The 18,323-nt window shown below is 45.0% G+C and overlaps 1 protein-coding gene across 4 annotated transcripts in view; it reads right to left on the bottom strand.

Annotated features, from left to right (window-relative positions):
• The window catches only part of KCNK2 (potassium two pore domain channel subfamily K member 2), a 141,210-nt gene that overhangs the window by 74,267 nt on the left and 48,620 nt on the right, over positions 1–18,323 (bottom strand). For 2 of the 4 annotated variants that reach the window (XM_076334568.1, XM_076334567.1), the window contains one exon: positions 4,196–4,506. In XM_076334568.1, the coding sequence (XP_076190683.1) occupies positions 4,196–4,506 (311 nt within the window). Of the gene's footprint in view, positions 1–4,195; positions 4,507–6,352; positions 6,605–7,040; positions 7,070–18,323 lie in introns of those variants that run through there. The other 2 variants (XM_076334570.1, XM_076334569.1) reach the window with 2 other exon arrangements.

The following is an 18,323-nucleotide window of genomic DNA, read 5'->3' as shown; positions in this document are numbered from 1 at the left end:
ATTTTTTTCATTCTTTAATGCTTATTGTTATTTGCGTGTGTATAGCTGGATTACTCCCAGGTTTCTATCAGCTTTTGCCCACAAAAAGCTCAGTGGTGGGGAAAAAAACCTGTTCCATGCGAGATGTAAAAAATCTCTGGTGTAAATGAAGATCAGGGTTATATATTTTGTCACATATACATAAAATCCACACAGTCTGAACTACATTTACTCTTTTATTCTGTCACCTGGCAGTTGCTTTGCATTGCATGGCAGGGCCAAGTTGAGAGCAGGCATGGACAAAGAAACCGAAACACCATCCATGACGAATTGTCAAGAGTTCTTCTTCTTCTTCCAAAAGAAGGAATAGTAGCAAAGTGTCTGGCCACATCCCTTTCTTCAGCTTTGTAATGTATTAGATATTCTATACAACCTTCACTAAACCAATGCTTTCTCATCTGTTAATAACCGAGATACTTTCAAGACCTTCCCACTGAAACTTTAAAAACCGAAGTTTAACATCAGACCACGCACAGCTTGCTGGCCTGTTGTGTCCCGATTAGACTCACCAAGGTAGTCCTTGTACGTTCACAAGCTTCCCTCCTGGGATATTTCTTTAGTTGTAGATTTAGATATACCACCACTGACTGCTGTGCACTGCCCACCTCAGCACTGTCGTGTACAGCACGCAGTGATCCACTTACTATTGCTGTTAATACCGGCTTCAGGCTACAGCAAAAGGAGTTGAAATTGCCTGGAAAAAATGGCCTCTTGGGTGTACAGCTATGGTCTGCGTGACTTTTGCACATTTTAAGTATGGTACTAAATAGAAGTGCTCACGAAATATCAGAAAAATGATGTGCCTGGAAGCAGGTCTCAGGGTCATACACTGCTGTTGTTCATTGCAGATATATTTTATTATAGTGAGGCAACACGTAACTGAAGTGGTTTAGACTGAAAGATATTTGCAACACTGGACCATGGAAGTCAGAGACAGAGAAAGTCATGAAGACCACCTCCTTGTCAACACATGAACAATGCTGCTGGACTGGGCTGAAAAGTTATGAGGAAAACCCAGCTCATTTTTCTGAGGCAGCAGAGGCTACTCGGCTGTCATCATCAGAGCACTCTATTTCATTAACTTTGCACATTTTCTATGCTGCATAGCAGCTCTCCATCGCCCCATGTTTCACATGTATATAAAATATATAAAGTCTATAAAAGTATAATTCTCACTGAGTACACCTAGAGGAGCCACACAGTCAATGTGAAAATACATAGTTTCAGGAATTCGAAACCCAGGGAATAAAGCCGTGTGTGCTGAAAAGTTGGCAACAGTATATATTGTTGTGCCAGGAAGGTTTTTGGTGATTGGTGAGATAAAATAAAGATGGAGAAGACAGGAAGGGAAAATTCCCTATCCTGTGTGCATTTATAGAAGCACACAACTCTGTGTTGTAATCAGCTCTGCGGCAAAGGGAAGGTTCTAGCAAAGGTGATGGGAACTAGATGGCCCCTGGGTGCTAGCGAACTGGACTTTCATTCCACTTGTACAATTTTTTTAGCTGAGTTTGTGCTCTCAAACTAGTCTCCCTAATTTGCTCACCTGACTAAGCCACTGCACATTGCACTGTTGGTTAGCAGTCTTGGAATAGTCAAGCCTGCTTCAGAGTAAGGATTAAATGGCAGATCAGAAGTTGTGAAGACTGAAAAAGCCTGGCATGATAAGCACCTTGAGCAATGACTAGCACAAACCAGAGCCAAACCAGTTTCTGGAATCCCAGAACTCTAAGTTCAAAAGGAAAAGTTTATAATGAATTTCATTATAGTTTGACTCAAGGTAAATTGATTAAAGAAGACATTACAGTCTGTAAGCTCTGTAATTTTCTTCACACACACTAATCATTCCAACTTCTTACTACACTAGTACGTATTAATTTTCAGTTTTATAGCTTTCAGTGAATTCTTAAATATCATTTACTTTTTCCTCACACGCACTATTTATTTTTATTCATACAGACATCCAACGAAAACTGAAGAAACACTGCATTATATTGTAATAGCAGTCAAACATAAACCCAGAGAGACAAAATGTACGCCAGTAATTTAGTTACCTGTCGTCAGGGTAGCAGCCTAGACTTGGAAAAATGGATTTGAGACTCTGCTTTACCACTGATTTCCTATTTTACTTTGGGCAAGTCACTTAATTCCTGACCCTTAAACAACTTGATGTAATTTGTTATCACTTATTCTGCATAAAGAAAGGCACCCAAATGCACTTGTAGGACCAGGCTCCCTATGCCTCAGCTCTCCTCCTATAAAAGGAGCGTAACAGCATGTTCCTACCTCTGCGTCGGGGTGTTCTTCTTCGCAGAGAAGCAGAAGAGAATAAGGAGAAATTAAGTTTTCCATTTACCCCAACAACAAGCAGAGCAAGCTCTTCCCACAACCATCTCTCATCCACGTGCTGTGGGAGGCTGTGTCGCCCCCCCCCCCCCGCCATGCTTCACAAGCCTGTGTCTTTCTGATCATGCCAAGATCGCTACCAAAGGTGGGTGCTAATGCTGATACAGGTATCTGTGCTCTGATAATTGTTCTGAAACTGTCATTTATTTTACACAGAACATCAAATGGGCATTGAATGCTGACGAAGGGGTTTTTTATTACCAATCTGTGCTTCTGGGTAGGGATTCATAAATGCTAAAATATCTAAGTACTCCAGAGCAAATTTCAACAGTTTTTGCCTTAAGGACCATCTCATAGAAGATGTAAGATAATATTGCTTCAAAATTTCTATTTTTATCTTCACAAGAACAGGATCTGACCTAAAAATTTCATATGGGGATATTTATACTACCTGCAAGAGATTGTTTTAATCAAAATGTGTGTGTATATTTCTCTGAACGATTATCTCACATTCTGCTGGTAAAACCACTGAAACATAGTGATTACACTGCATCGAAATTCGTATCGACAGCAACTCAGGCATGCCTAGCCAGGACACATGGAGATAGGAACTGCCTGACAGTCATTTAAGGGGCGGTAGTTTTGGAACACATTTCAGCAACAAGGCAGGGGAGAAATCACAAAATACAAGACATTTTCCCAGTTTGCCTTTAAAATTCAGAAGTAGTGTGCCATAAAAATACCATCAGAGCTCTGCATTTAAAACTGCAAAAGAACCAGGTGTCCATGCTGATGCTCAAGGCAGATTGGTCTAGAGAGGTAAAATCAGCTTCCAAACTCCCAGCCAGATCCGCTGTCGAAAACCACCTCCAGAAAGCTTTGCTGCCCATGCAAGTGGCACGCTCCAGAGCTCCTGCTAGCCAGGGTCTGCACGCCCACCGCCCTCTCCTGCTCTCCGGTGTCCCACCTCAGGCTCTGCAGACCCAGCAGCCCCATGGCTACTGTTAATGAAGGGGTCAATCCTTGCCAGCTCTTGGCTGTTCACTCCAGCCTCCCGTTTCACGGTCTCATCCCCAGAACTGACAATATTTGGCAGCCCCTTGCTGTTCCCTGCAGTGCCACTGGAAATTCATAATGGGAACATGGGATTTAAGTTGGAGAGGGCCTCATAAGGCTCTGGATCTAGTTCTGTGCTAGTGCAAATAAATATTTCTTATGGTTCTGAGGCAGGTGACCTGCAAGGGTAAAGTCACGTTAGTAGGAACACACCGACGTACATCAGTTGTGGATGTGCCTTTAAGAAGCGGAGAAAATTGAAATTTAAGATTAAAATAGCAAGTCCGTGGTACTTTCCTCTACTTAAAACAAAATCAATAAAAAGAAACATACAGCTGGAAGGAAAGCTAGCTTGATACAATCACTGTAAATTAGAAGTCCTTTAAGGCAATGGATGGTGTATTTTCTTCCTCGGAATTAGGCATTTCAAATATTGACAGACCTAGTAAGGCACAATCGATATATCAATTCCTTTGTGAACTATTAATTATATATATTGCTGATGAGTAATCATTTAATTAGCTGCAGTGAAAAGGCTGTCTACCAAGCATACTGGACCTAAAAATAGCAATAGGTTTTCAACCACGAGGCTTTGCATGAAAATGCTGTTGCTCAACTTCTAGTCTTAATACTTGTTACATCGCTCGGCCACTACAGAGCTTTGCTAATAAGGTTTTTCCCCTTAATCGCAGCGGTGCTGCCATATATACTCTGTTCCTCTAAGGCATGGTGACAAGGGTTTGGTGTGGATTACCTGAATCAGTTCATCAAGCTCTGTTGCATTCACACAGGAATGCTGAGATACAAACGTCTGCTTCTGAATCACAATGGTGGCTCTCTGGGAGGTCTCATGAGGCTGCTCCAGGGCTTTAAATACTGTTGCTCCAATTATTAAATACACGACTACCACCAGAAAAATTGTTGAGACTGTCTTCCATTTCATAACATTAATAGCCGAATCACTTTCCTCCCGTGAAGAGAGCACGGTAGGCTTGGTGGAAAATGATAATCTTGGTTTGGAGTTCTGAGTGGCCGATTTGGGATCCAGCAAGTCAGGTGCCGCCACTGGCAAAACAGAAAAAGAAAGTTAATTTTTACCACGCCGCTCAGATTTTGTTCACTGAACTTCTTGCCAAGGGATTACAGAAATTCTGTTGCTTCCAACTGGAATTCTTAAACTGTTGAATCTTTCACATAAACCCCCTGCCACGTTACAACGAAGCTGCTCCTCTGAGTGGTATTATCCACTTTACACACATTTGCAACATTTTCTATATGCGTCTGTCCCCTTCTGATATTCGATCGTTTCATAAACGCAGATTTCCCCTACGCTCTTGGATTTAAATTAGTATAAGGTGGTATTTTGCTGCAGAGATTCTTTACATCCGCTGCTCTCTTAAGCACTGCTAAGCAGCTTTCCAGCTGTGTTGTACCTCAGCATTACAGAGGTAGTAGAAAAATACAAATCCTTCTTTCTCTCACCTATTTTGTCCTGCGCTCCGACAAACGCTCTCCGAGAACAGTTGCATGATCGCTTCCGAACTCCCCAGACACAGCCATTAAAACAATACCCCGCTCATCATACTGGTCTTAAAGTGTTAATTGCGTATCGATTACACCTTTCAGAAAATGCCAGTAAAACATATGTGTACTTACTGGAAAAATCACCCATTTGCTAAGGCGTGTGTTTTTATTTACAGCTGCAAAAACCCACCGGGTTAGGAAAAGAGCAGCTGAGCGTGTTATCAAGTATCTCAGTAACTCACGTGACTACCAGCAACTACAGGGGCACTAAAAAAAAATCCGCCACATCGAGTGCAGGTAAAGGTCCCCCGTGGGAAGACGGCCACAGCCGTTGACCGCACGAGCTATATTTAAATTGTTTTGAATTACAAGTACATTTTGAACGGCCACGACACCGCTTCCAGCTGCCGGTGGGAAAAGCCCAGATCTAAATCTAGAGGAAAGTCTCCCTCCGGACGGCGGGGGTGGGACGCGTCCCCAGCAGGGGTGGCGGTGGCGGTGGCGGTGGCGCTCGGCAGGGTCACCTCCTGGGCACCCGCCGGGCTCAGGCACACACCTCGGCGCCGGGAGAAGGGGCCAGGAGGGAGAGAGGCAGCGCCTAGCCCGGGGCCGAGCGGGGACCCGGGGCACCCCGCACACCCCGCGGGCTGGGCGCCGGGCACCCCACGCGCGCCGCCGCCACGCCTCCCACGCCCACTCCCGCCGCCCCGGCCCCCGCCCCCCGCCCCGCGGGCAGGCGGGGGACGGCCGCGCTCCCCCCGCGCCCCACACCTTGGCGGGGGGAGCCCCCTCCCCGCCGCCCTCCCCTCTCCCGTCGCAGCCCCCGTCACCCTCCGAGCCCCCAAGGATGGTGCCGGGGGCCGCGGCGCTCCCGGCCGGGGCCGCTCCCTTCCCGGCCGGCCCCGCCGAGCTCGCCGCCCGCCCGCCCGGGGCAGCGCCGACCCGCCGCGGCCGCCGGCGGCGAACAAAGGAGCGGGCACCGGGCACCGCCGCTCCGCCGCCGGCCCCGCCGCCCGCTCCCCGCGGCCGGTGCAATGCGCCGGGGGACGCCCGCCGCCCCCGAGGGGCGCAGCCCCGGTGCGGCGGGCAGCGACGGGCGAGCCCCCAGCCGCCGCCGGCGGGGATGCTCCGCGTCGGGGAGCGGCGCGGGGGCGAGACGGCCGGCAGCGGGGCCGGGGCGCGGCGCGGCGCGGGGCCGGGAAGGGAAGGGAAGGAAGGGAAGGAAGGGAAGGGAAGGCAGCCAGGCAAGGTACAAAGGGGGCCCGGGCCGCCGCGGCGCGGGGAGCATCTCGGGGTCCCCCCCGCGCCCGGGCGCGGGGGAAGCAGGGGCGCATGCAGCATCCGCAGGGCTGGGAGCGGGGAGGCACGCCATTGTGCTCGTACTCACTTCTTATTTACCGACCCGGTGCCCTCTCCTCGCTCCACGGGCAGGCATTTTTTCAGGGCTTGGGTAGATACAGTTAGAGCAAATTAAAAAATAAAAGAATTAAAAAAAAAAAAAAAAAGGAAAGAAAGGAAGGAGCAGACCGAGAGGAAGAGGCTGATGGATGGGTCTGGAGGAGAGGGAGCGGCAGGGGCGGGCGGGCTGGCAGCGCGGATCCCGCCGGCTCCCCCCGGCCCCGGGGCGTGCGAGGTGCCTCACGTCGCGCATCGCGCATCGCACATCGCGGCGCGCGTGTGTGTGTGTGTGTGTGTGCGCGCGCGCGCGTGTGCGTGAGCGTGTGTGTGTGTGTGCGCGCGTGTGTGAGTGTGCGCGTGTGTGTCCGTGCGTGCTCCGCAAGCGCGGGGCGTGCGGAGCAGCCCGAGCCCGGCGATGCCTTTTGTGGGGCGGCGGGCACCCGCGCCGCGGGTCGCCCCCCTCCCGCCCCTCCGCGCCCCCTTCCGCGCCCCCCCGCCGGCGGGGAGGGGGGGGGGGGGCAGCGCCACGCCGCTCCCCGCCGCTCCCGGCCCGCCGGGGGGTGCGCGCCCCTCCGCGCCCCTCCGCGCAGGCAGCCCGGCAGGGCGGCGGGCAGATGCTGCAGGGGCGCAGGGAAAAAATGGAGGGGGGAGGGAGGCGGGAGGAGGCAGAGCGGTACCTGCGGAGACCGAGGTCTCGCCTGGAAACGAGAGAGGAGAGAGGCGGGAGGGAGAAGACACCGGCCACCCGCGCCGACGAGGCAGGAGCTGCCGGCGGTCCCCGCTCCAGCCCCAAACGCGACCGCCTCGCCAGAGCCTCCCCGTGAACTTTTTTTTTTTAACTAGACGAAATGTCACCGCAGCAGGAGCGGGGGGACAAGCGGGTAGACCCCGGCCCTCGCCGGGGAGCGGCGCGGGGCTGCGGAGCAAGGCGGCTCCGTCCTTCCCGGCTTGGCCTGATTTTTAACCCGTGTGCTTTACAGCCCGGTGTTTTGCTGCAAGGAGTTAACGAGGTGGGATCTAGGAGTCAGGGATGGTAGCTGCTCTCCTATCGCACGCACTGCCAGCGTACTGCCTCCTTCCATTTTAGTCTGATAGATACATCAGAAATGCAGCTTCAGCTGTGGCTTCTGCCACTAAAAAGCCTGAAATTATTCTTGTTATCTTTGCCACGGGCTAACTCCCTGATTTCCCGGTCATCTATCACCTGTGACATGATCCAGGGGTCAGTTGTTCACGCTGAGGTGACGAACATCTACACTCGCCTAAAAGACGGAAGAGGATTTACCAAGAGAATCCAAAAACCGCTCCCACAACCACTCTCTAAAAAGTCTCTGCAAACACATTCAAAAATTACTCACCGTAACAAATGGGTATGGGTCACAAGCATTTAAAGCCAGAGGCTGTATCTGTAAAACGGCCAAAGTCAGTCATATATTGGGTGTTTAATGGGCTATAATCCTGCTCAGATCAGCAGCACCATCAGCAAACACTTTAGAAGTCACTTATTTTAATGCTTCTCCGTATCAATGTGACATAATACAAATGAGTGTAATATTGAGTTCCTTAGGACTCCAATTTCAGCAACATCAATCACGCCAATCTTCCCTAGTGTGTTCGCACATCTCCGCGAGATGCAGCATAGGGCAGGAAACTGCGTCTGCTATTTCAGTTTGAGCTGTGGCTCATCGCTCCCCATCGCCGTGAACCAGCAAAGCAGTTGTCACGTAACAAGAGCTGTTGGGCCCAATCCAACAAACCCTTTTGCAAGTAGACCTTCAGTCATATGGTTGACTTCATCGACGTAGTCCCAATCCTCAAACAACAGAAGAAAAGTGAAGTGCCCACTCCTGTCTACGGATACTCCCTTGCTCAAGGGATTCTTGAAGATGAAAGATTTTCACGCCTGGATCTTTTTTATACCAAAAAAAATCATCATCTTCCCCCTTTCTCCCAAAAAGATTTCTTAACCATCAGCCTATGTGAACACCGTCTGTTCCTATCTCATGGAAAAGAATCATTTCACAAGATTTCTTCCAACATCCTATGGGAAAACAGGCATGAAAATTTTCCTCCATGCTGACCTGTGTCTCTATAAAATATTGTGGAAAATAGTACTACGTGCCTTTCTTTAGCAGTCTAAATATTTGGAATAAGATTTTGTTTTTCCTTGAGTGAAGGAATTATTATTAAAAGCTGAAAAAGGGTCAGACTTATCGCCTACAATTGGAAATCAGTGGGAAGCCTCCCAATAGCTTCAGGAGGGTTTGGATCAGGCCTTAAATTCAGGCATTCCACCCAATGGGCAGAAAACGTTTTGAGATCCACTCTAGGAATGACTGCATTGGTGCCTTAACTTCAATAGCTGGAGAGCTGTCTCTGTGAAAGTAATTATTTCCATTAATTACCTAGTAAATATCTTCAGTATCTACTTTCAGCTGGCTGATATTTTCCAGCTATCGTGATCCCAGATGTGATCCTCAGCTGGAGCTTACCGCTTACTTAAAGGGGGCTTGAGCTGTGCTTTCTCACTTCGACTACAGATATAAACACTCCATGTACGGTAGGTACCTTTAATGACAGGCATCTCCAAATCCAGCAAGAAAACCCGTAATTCTTATTGTGGTGTACAACAAAAAACATTGTGTATAGCAGCTCCTATTTTCTGGAGGCCTTATATAGCACCAGCATTTATTCTGTGGAGTCATGCCCTCTGATATTTTTATTGTAATGTACACCACACATTGTTTGAATATTGTGTGTGACCATTTTGCCCTCAAATTTGGAACTGACCTTCGACCAGTTTGAAGCATCAGGCCTGAGCTTTGCTAAACAAGCACGCTCAGATGCAGCGTGTCACTGACAAAACATGCCGCCAACCAACACGGACAGGATCAAGTAGTAAAAGGGGCTGCAACACGGAGCTCCAACCTTGCAAGCAAATGGGCTTGCTACTGAGCCAGAGATTTATCTGAACAAACTAAAAAAAAAAAAAAGCTTGTAAGGTTAAGTATACGCAGGTTTGTGTATTTCATGCTAACATGAGAAAGACTCACAAAGTACAGGACTGTCAAATGCTGTCTAAAAATGTATTGGCATGAGTTTGGGATGGCCACATTACTCACAGACGGTGGCTGCTGGAAGCTGCTCAACTCTTTGAAATGTTAAAAGTAGGCTCAGCCGAGAGAGACAGGCATGCAGCATGCAGAGGAAGTCAAAGTTGCATGATAAACATAGCAATCACATATTCATACAAATAACAGCTGTAGATGATCTAAACATAGCTTTGGTAGGACAGGAACACACTTGCAAGGAAATAGTTACTCCAGAAAAGTATCACCCTAGAAAGACCAATTTAAAAAGCATACGTCAGAAGTGCCCTTATCTGTCGCTAACACTTTCTTTTCCTCTTTCCAGTCGCAGGAGCCATCCCCTCCCTGGAAGGCCATGAAGAGCACTTGCCTTGTGCCCGGAGCAAGGGGCTCCTGCTAAGCCCCTACCTCTGGGTGCAGCAAAAGCTCTTCTCTTTTACCCAGCTGCGTAATAGGAGGCACCACAGGTTCCAGCCTTCCTCACTCTTACTTAGTTGCCAAGGGTTTCTACATTCCCAAGGGACTGTTACGGCAAAGCTTCCAGTGAGGGCATTTGCCTCACTGACTTCAACAGACTATTCATATGGGCACCTATTTAATTCGCCACAGGGGACCTGTGCCTTCGATCAAACAATGTATTGCTATAGGCTTCAGGCCTTGCTGCAGACACAGCATCTTCCCCTCTAAAGGAAACGATACTTCCTCGTGACGTGAGAGCAGGAAACCTCTGCCTCTCTTCAGAATGGGCCCAACCATACACCCAGTTAAAGTCAAGGATAAACCTTTGCTACTGCTAATTTTATTGCAACAGAACTCAGCAGAAATACTACTGGACTTAGTTAATTTTAAGGCTCATTTTACTTATTCAGCGGGACTTACAAACGACTTGTCTCTTGACTTCTCTGGAGACACTAAAAGATCTCTGTCAGTTCTTTATGGATAATTATGACATTAAGGCCATGCCATGTTACTGTATTCTGCCATTAAACCATTAGTCATACCCCATGATGGGAATTTACACTAAACGAGAAACTAATGGCATACAGCCTGCTTCTCCTTTGAGCAAATGAGAAGACAGTCCACATGCTTCACAGGCAGTAAGGACACAGGGCTGCTCCCAGTGACCATGCTGAAACCGCACCCTCCCAGCCCACCACCAGCGTTAGGAGGCCAAAGAGAAGGCAATAGGCAGGAGTCACTTGCAGCTAAGCGATACTCAGCCCTCGTCTACCTCTGAAAATGGTAAAGCCTTAAAGCAGTCCCATTTAAAAATATGTGATCACTTTTAATTCACATTTTTAAATGAGTTAAGCATATGCGGTGCAACTAGAATATGTATTAATGAGTTTTATCTCACTAGCAAGCTATTACACCTACCCTGAGTGTCTGTCTTACAGTGTGACGAATTATTTGTTCAGCAGAAAAGCTATTGTTTCTCACCTCATCAATTACTAGAAAAAATGTTTACATGTGCCCATCTATTTTCATACAGCTCAGTTGTCAGTTTTAATTAGGTTCTAATTCTTTCCATCACTAGTAATTCTTATCTATTTATCCACGTGCAGCAAGTGGGAAGTTGTTTTAGAACCCATAAAGTATTCGCTGTTGTAATTAATATTGTGAATGTGTATTTTTCTTTACTGGCTTGCAAATCTCCCAGTGGGTTTCCTCCCTGCCTGTGTCGTGTTACCAGACCTAATGGGATTTGTTTGTCACATGTTCTGCCACTGTTTTTTCGTATTTGCTTTCACAAATCTGTTACGCTTGGACAGCTTCAGAAGCAACAATTATAACTAACTTTTCAATGCCATTCTCATCAATGATAAATGTGAATTGCCGTATGTCACCTTTATTATGGATTATTTATGCACAGGGAAAACTTACTACTACTCTGAATTACTGATCTCCTTGAGGGAAAGCTAGTGGTGCTTTGGGATGATTACAAAATGTTTTTCTGTAATCCTCAAAATGTTCTACAAAATCGCTGGTTTGTAATTTGTTTTTCAGTTTTGCTAGTTGTGGTCTCTTCAAAATAGGAGACTGACAATGGGAATATCTAGATTTTATGGCTGTCCACACCCATTAGTACCAATCATGCAACTGTCCTCGTAGATTTTCATGGCGCTACTGGATGACTTACGAGATGGGGAACCTAATCTCTGTATTGTCTTTGCAGACTGGAAAAAAGCATGGAGTATTTTGAAAGAAAAAGAACATACATATAAGACTGCACACATCAGGCCTGACAAGAGAATGGCCAAAGTTCGTGCTGACCCTAAAGGTAGTTTTCCTCGAGTACGTAAGCAGGTGCTTACTTTTAAACTGTGTCTTGAGGAGCCGAGGATTTGATTTTTATATTTGTAAAGTACTACATCCACATTTTAGGGAACTCTGGAAATAGTGACACAGACCTATGGCACAACAATCTGTAAATAAAATAAAATACAGACAGAGGACACTGGAAATCACCTAAAATAGCATTAGTGCTTTTCTTGTAGAGTAATCCACAAATAAAATTTGGAAGAAACAAAACAAACCAAAGACAAGAGAAAATAGCCCAGGCAATACTAAATAAGTATCATGCAGGGATAATGAAAGAACTTGCTAGCAGAAATAAAGAATACAAATGAGTAGATGAAAAAGGAGAACATTAAGTATCATCTATGTTTTAAAACCACCAGACTTACTCTACATGCCAGTAGCCATAAGAGAAAGTGCAATGAAATCTATGAATTCTTTTCAAAAGTGCACAAGAGACTCTGTTTTCTGGCAGCCTCTGCGTGTTCAGCTACATGGAGATACATCTGGAAAAGATGCCACAGATCTTTTATAGAAAGACAGCATTTGGTAGTCTTTTTTTTTTTTTTTTAATTCAATAGCTTGTTCTAAGGATAGACTTCTTATTTTATCTCTTCTCAATTATTTTGTCATTTTCTCCTCCCCCCATGCCAGGCACAGAGCTCACAAATCACACTGTGAAACTAAGCTGTGCGCTAATGCTAATGTCAAAATATGGCAGTTGTAAGTAATGGTTAGTTAATTTAAAGAGGCATAGAGTTTCAGCTTTTAAAACTGAGCAAAAAAAGTATCTCCCAGACTCACACTTAAGCACCTAAACAGAGGTGAAGAGGTAATTTCATATCACATTAAAAGTCTGACTTTGAAAATCAGGGCGTCACAACTTCATAGCTTTATCTGCAAAGGATCACCTGCCCTTTCCAGTGACCAAATCTTTCCACTGTGATAAAGATGCCACTAGCACCATGCAGGCAGAAAGCTGGGTGAACAGAGCCCAGTTTTCGTGAGGTGCTTGGACAGCAAGAAGCATAAATTGCTGCCATTCAGAAGCATGGTGCATTGGCATTGCTCAGCACTTCCATCCTTGAACACTCTTCCCTCTATTTTCTTTCAAGCGTAGACCTTGAAATTCCGGGCTTGGTGGTTTAATCTTGGGCTGGCAGCTATGGACTGTGTTGGCAGGACAGCAAGCTAAGGGTTCATACTCATCCTTTCAGCTTTAAAGTATCTGCAAATCTATCCTTACATTTTTGCTAGAAATAATATCTTTCAGTTGTGTCGTGCCACTGATGTTAAGCATGCAAGGAAATTGATCCACTGTTTTGTACAGTTTCCTGTTTTATTTTCAGTTGTTAGAGGGAACACTAAAAGCTGGTCTCCAGCTCCAAGGAAAATGTAGGTACAAAATACAGGGGACGATTGGCCCACATTTTCCTCTTTGCATAACAAATATAAATATATCCCAGATGTAAATACCCCAGGCACCAAATAGAACCAGACGCACTTAGGACTGTGACTGGTGAGAAAGTTACTTTATATGACCTCTTCACATAAAACAGCTGAAATTATTATTATGAAATTTCCATGACATTTTAGCAGCCTGGACATGAAGGCTGTTCTATTTCTAAAATCCTCAACATCTTAGTATTTTTATAGTCACTTGCCCAAAAAGATCACTTGCCCTATCACATAAATGGGCAAAGTAAGACTGTAAAAAATTCATGACACTAGTGTAAAAGGTATTCTTCAATATATTTTTCTAAATTATTTGTATTGGCAACAGATGTAGCGTAAGTGACTCCCTGTAACAATTTATGTAAACTTTCTGTGATTTTTTTTGTTAAAAGTGGGAGTATACCAATTTAAGAAGCATGATTGCCAAGAAAAGTTAATAGAAAAGCCATAAAGAAACCAATTCCTGAAATTATTGCTTTCCTAGCTTTTCATGTTCTCTCTCTGAACAACTTCAGATATTAAGGGGATTACTACTCGAAAAATTTACTTAAGGCATTATCCAGTAAGAATATCTCAATGGAAGAAATACAACAAAAGCAGCAAGTAAGGAAGCCTCAGGCTGAACATTTATACCGGATTCCTGGGGACTCATTGGCAATTTCTTTCTTTATTTTAGAAGCAAGATCTGATGATTTTTCTTACTCATAAAAATTGCCTAGAATATTTTGGAAAGTCAGCTATGAACACAATGTTGTAACTAGTAAAGTAGACTTATGGGAAAAATATCCCTTATTCCTAACTTACAGGGTCACAGGGAGTAGGTCCTGCATCCTGCTAGCAAATCTTCAGAAATACGTGTAATCCAGATGTGCAGGATTTTGGATATACCTGTACATCACAGCAGAACGCCGCACAAGGAGCCGTGTGGGAATTCGGAGCAAGCCGCTGCATGCGTAAGATTGTGAAGCATAACGCAAAAATATTGCCAGCTCCTGAAGGTAGGGCAGGTATGGTCTTCACACCAGTACACTCAAAGTAGTAACTCTGACCTCTCGGCATGGCAAATTGGCTCAAATACAGTACTTCCATGGCATGTCTGTGTTGCCGTCAGTTCTGGAGTTACCTCTATGTCAGCTACTTTGGGTGTGCAGGGCACAGACATGGCGTCCGACTTGGACAGAGGTGCCTATATGCAAAATTGTGATCCCGAAAAAGATGTTTCTTTCAATTTCTGTGTGGCTTGGTTTTCACCACTGGTGTTCTTTAGCAAGCTTTCTGCTTCTGGACACAAATACACTTCCCACCATGCTGCTCAACACCAATGGCATTCTTATGCCCAATTGATCCAGAAAATAAGCCTTCCTTACTCATCTCCTCAGGGGAGTTTATTTAGTAGGCTTTTCTGGAAGGCTAGCAGAACAAACTTTATGTAAAATGTAGGGGTGGTTACCACTTTCTTTTAAAACATAAATAAAAGAAACACCTCCACTAGATTTTATGCAATAGTGCAACGATTGAAAGACCCTCTCAGGATATGGGGAAGAAGGACTCTATTTCTTCTGCATAAAGGAATTTAAAGCCACATCTTCCACCTTCCTGGAGAGAGCCTATCACTGGGACTCCCCCAGTTCCAGCAAGCCACGCTTAGAGATCACCAGTCCTAATACATTACTGGACTCAAGCGCACTGTCCTGTGATTGTGTCTGGTCTCTAGGAAATATTACTGAGCTGTATTTGTTGCCCTTACTTACATATTTGTGCAAAATAAGGTTTACGCTTGAGTGTTATAAATAGTAATATACCTACATGGGTGCTTAGAAAGTTTAACCTCCCTTGCCATCAACAGAAATAATTTTACTGAAAACAGGTAAATGATCTGTTTACCCCCAGAGCAAGTACTGAGCTTGTCATTATGTTTTGCCTTCCCATTGCACTAACTCTTCAGAGTCAGTCAGCTGCCGACTTCCAGATGAGCCTACACTGTCACAGAAGGGCACTCCAAAGACATTTCTACAGAGCAAAGACTAACCCGTGGCAGGCAAGATGCAAGAGAACTGGATCCCAGCACCAGAGGGCTGTGGCAATTATTTTGGAAATTATTTTTACTTAAGTGCCTACTAGCTACATGGGAAAGACAAATCACCTTGAAGCCTAACTAGAATGAGATGTAGTTACAACATGTTTTACTGTTGAACTTCTCATACCTCTCTCCAGAAATAGTCACTGATTTTTTTTTTTTATCTTAACATTTTAGTATAATAAATTAATTTTATTTTTGACTGAAAGCTAGTTAGAGCAAAAACAGATTTCAGGAAGGCTGACAAACCTTAAGCAGCGATCTCCTCAGTATGTGGCAAATCCTTCAGTGTATGTCAGCCTATTCTTACAGTCCCAAGCACCCCAAGTGTCTCCTCTAGCTTGTAAGATTCAATCTGCTTACTGGAAAAAACAGACTCCAGGTAGGAGGTTAGTCCCCCACTATCAATGTTAATCAGAACCTACTCAGCAGGCATCAGGGTATTAAGGAGATGGCATGAGAGTCAAGGGACCTCCCTAGATTTATGACAATCCCGTAATCCAGCAGGCATTAAAGAACTGTAATGTAATCCCAGTTTTTCCTGTAGAATTCAGGATTCATGAGGTGGGAAAAGGACAGAGGGAGAAAGAGAGAAAACATTCCTAGCGTAGTGATTATGTATTCACTTGGCAGAGGAAGACATGAGTTCCTGCTCCAAGGACTGTTTATGCATTTTAACCAATGACAGTTTCAATGAAAAATCCAAGTACAGAAACAAATTACATCTGATCACTTCTACAGACATTTATCACTGATAGTCATCATCAATCTTAGTCAGCAAACACTACACTGACACCACCTCCCTTCAAATTCTTTACCAAGTTTACTTGTTTGGCATGCAAGAAGACAAATCATCAAGGATGCTGCAACACGCAGAAAATTCCTGCTCAGTTCAAACAGAGTAATTAACAGAATTAATCAATTTCAACTGAATGAGATCAAAGAAATCTCCCATCAGTTGACTGTTTAGAATAACTCAAGGAAGATTAATTTCTATTCCAGTGTTCTCTTGATCCCAATAGGTTGTTGATGACAGAAGAGTAGAAAGAAAGCTTTTTATCATCAATCACTTTCTTTATTACTTGAATACCCGCTGTGTACATGGATCTACACATTCCTCTATTTTTAGACAAGAAAGCAACCCGTCAATAACTGCTGAACTACTAGCCATTCAAAATGACCACTTAGGGAAGAACATACGCACAATAGGTGCTGTGTAGAATATTGAACAGAAAGCTGTATATGGAAAAATACAGCTTAGATTTAAAGTGTCACACCTAGCCATGTTTCTCTTAAGGTAAATAACATTAAAGCCATATATAACAATTACTGATGAACTAACAGCAGCGCATCCTTCAATATACCACTTGCACATTTTAGATAGGTATACATCTGTATTATCTACACATACTGCATGTATACGCTAGCTATAAGCTCTAATCATTACTATAATATTAAAAAATTATATTAGTATAATACAAGCAGTTTATAATAATGAAATAAATACCAGTAGCTTAATGAACTTGTTTATACGCTCCTATAATGCAGCAAAGATAGAGTTATCACTTAACTGAACAGACTACTGGCATTCAAATGTGTGAATTCCTGACCTGCAGCATGGGGCTCCCTGTCTTACCATAAATGTTCCCTAAGGGCCCTTACTACAAACATACTGACGTACAAGATGCTGCAGTAGTAAAGTCTGTACCTTTATGTTCCCTAGACTCATATTCATTTAATGCTACAGAATTTATAACGTCAAGCTGGAGGCTGGAGAGTCACCAGTTTGTGAAAGGAACTACATGGTCTAGCTGCCTGCAATAACAGAGGATGAGGGCAGGTGACCCAGTCTTTCTTCCAGTCCAGGTTCACGTCTCCTCAGTTACTGCATATTGGAGCGATCCCACTGTCTTAGATTACATCACTGTAAATAAAGCCTGCCAAGCTTTGGTCATTATCTCTTGTGATGTCACCTCAGCTCTTATGGGCTTTGGGCTTAGTCAACACAGTGATTGAAAAGTCACCATGCTTTGCGCTGATGCATCTAGCTTTAGTCACCTTTCAAACACAGCTGATGCAGACCAAAGTTATAACCTGAGTTCCCTATATAACATAAAGTCAGTCACCCACGAGAGGAACTCACAACGGTCTTCCAGGAACTGCTGTCAACTAGCCACGGGGCAACACTACGGAAAAAGAAGTGTACTAAACCCTGTTGAGCTCTGGGATTTAAATCTTTCAAGGGAGGATCTGTCTGCAGTTCAGATTCCAGATGTTGTTTTGGTGGGCTTTTTAAAGTACTTGACAAGGACGGAGTAAAAAGTGGGAAGGGAGGAAGGAAAGGGAGAGAACAAAGAGCTAAAAGGCACCACTCGGTGCAGCTCAGTAGCTGAAGCATCCACCCAAGAGACAGGAGAGGAGATCTGGGCTCACATCTTCTACCTCCCTGTGAATGCTTTAACCAGCAAGCCATTGGGTGGAGTATTCTTAATCCCCAAATATTTAGCTGCTTACGATTTCGGCAATAAAGCATTTACTATTGGCATCCATGTCCTAACAGGCCAAAACTGAACACTTTTATTCCATTTTTATGCATACCTGATTCAGGCAAATTCCCATCGACTTCAAAGGAAGCCTAAAAACTTACAGGCTTTCAGTTCTCACCTCTATGGCTGTGTCTACGTTACGTTCCCATGCATGCCTTGGCACGCCCCAGGGTCCTGCTCCACAGAGCGTTCAGACCAACGCCTGACTACAACATGCCATGGCTCATGCTCAGGCTCTGGGCTTGAGCTTTCTTTGGCATGGGAACTGGCTCTGAGAGGTATGGGGACAAGGGAATGTTGCATGCCTGGGTCTTGCCCCACTACAGCAGTGGCATTCAGCCTGCATCTGCTTCTGAGCCCAGGGAAATGGGAAGGACTCCCACATCCCGTGACACAGAAGTAGCCTACCTGCTTAGGAAGTTTCCATGGGCGTTCAGAGAGCACAGCTCTCTGAAAATACTAACTGCAGGAAAGCATAAAAGGCAAACACTAAAA

Source organism: Aptenodytes patagonicus, chromosome 3 (genome assembly GCF_965638725.1).
Source record: "Aptenodytes patagonicus chromosome 3, bAptPat1.pri.cur, whole genome shotgun sequence".
NCBI classification, from domain to species: domain Eukaryota; kingdom Metazoa; phylum Chordata; class Aves; order Sphenisciformes; family Spheniscidae; genus Aptenodytes; species Aptenodytes patagonicus.
Note: the sequence above shows the minus strand (reverse complement) of the source record. Positions and strands in the feature narration are given on the sequence as shown.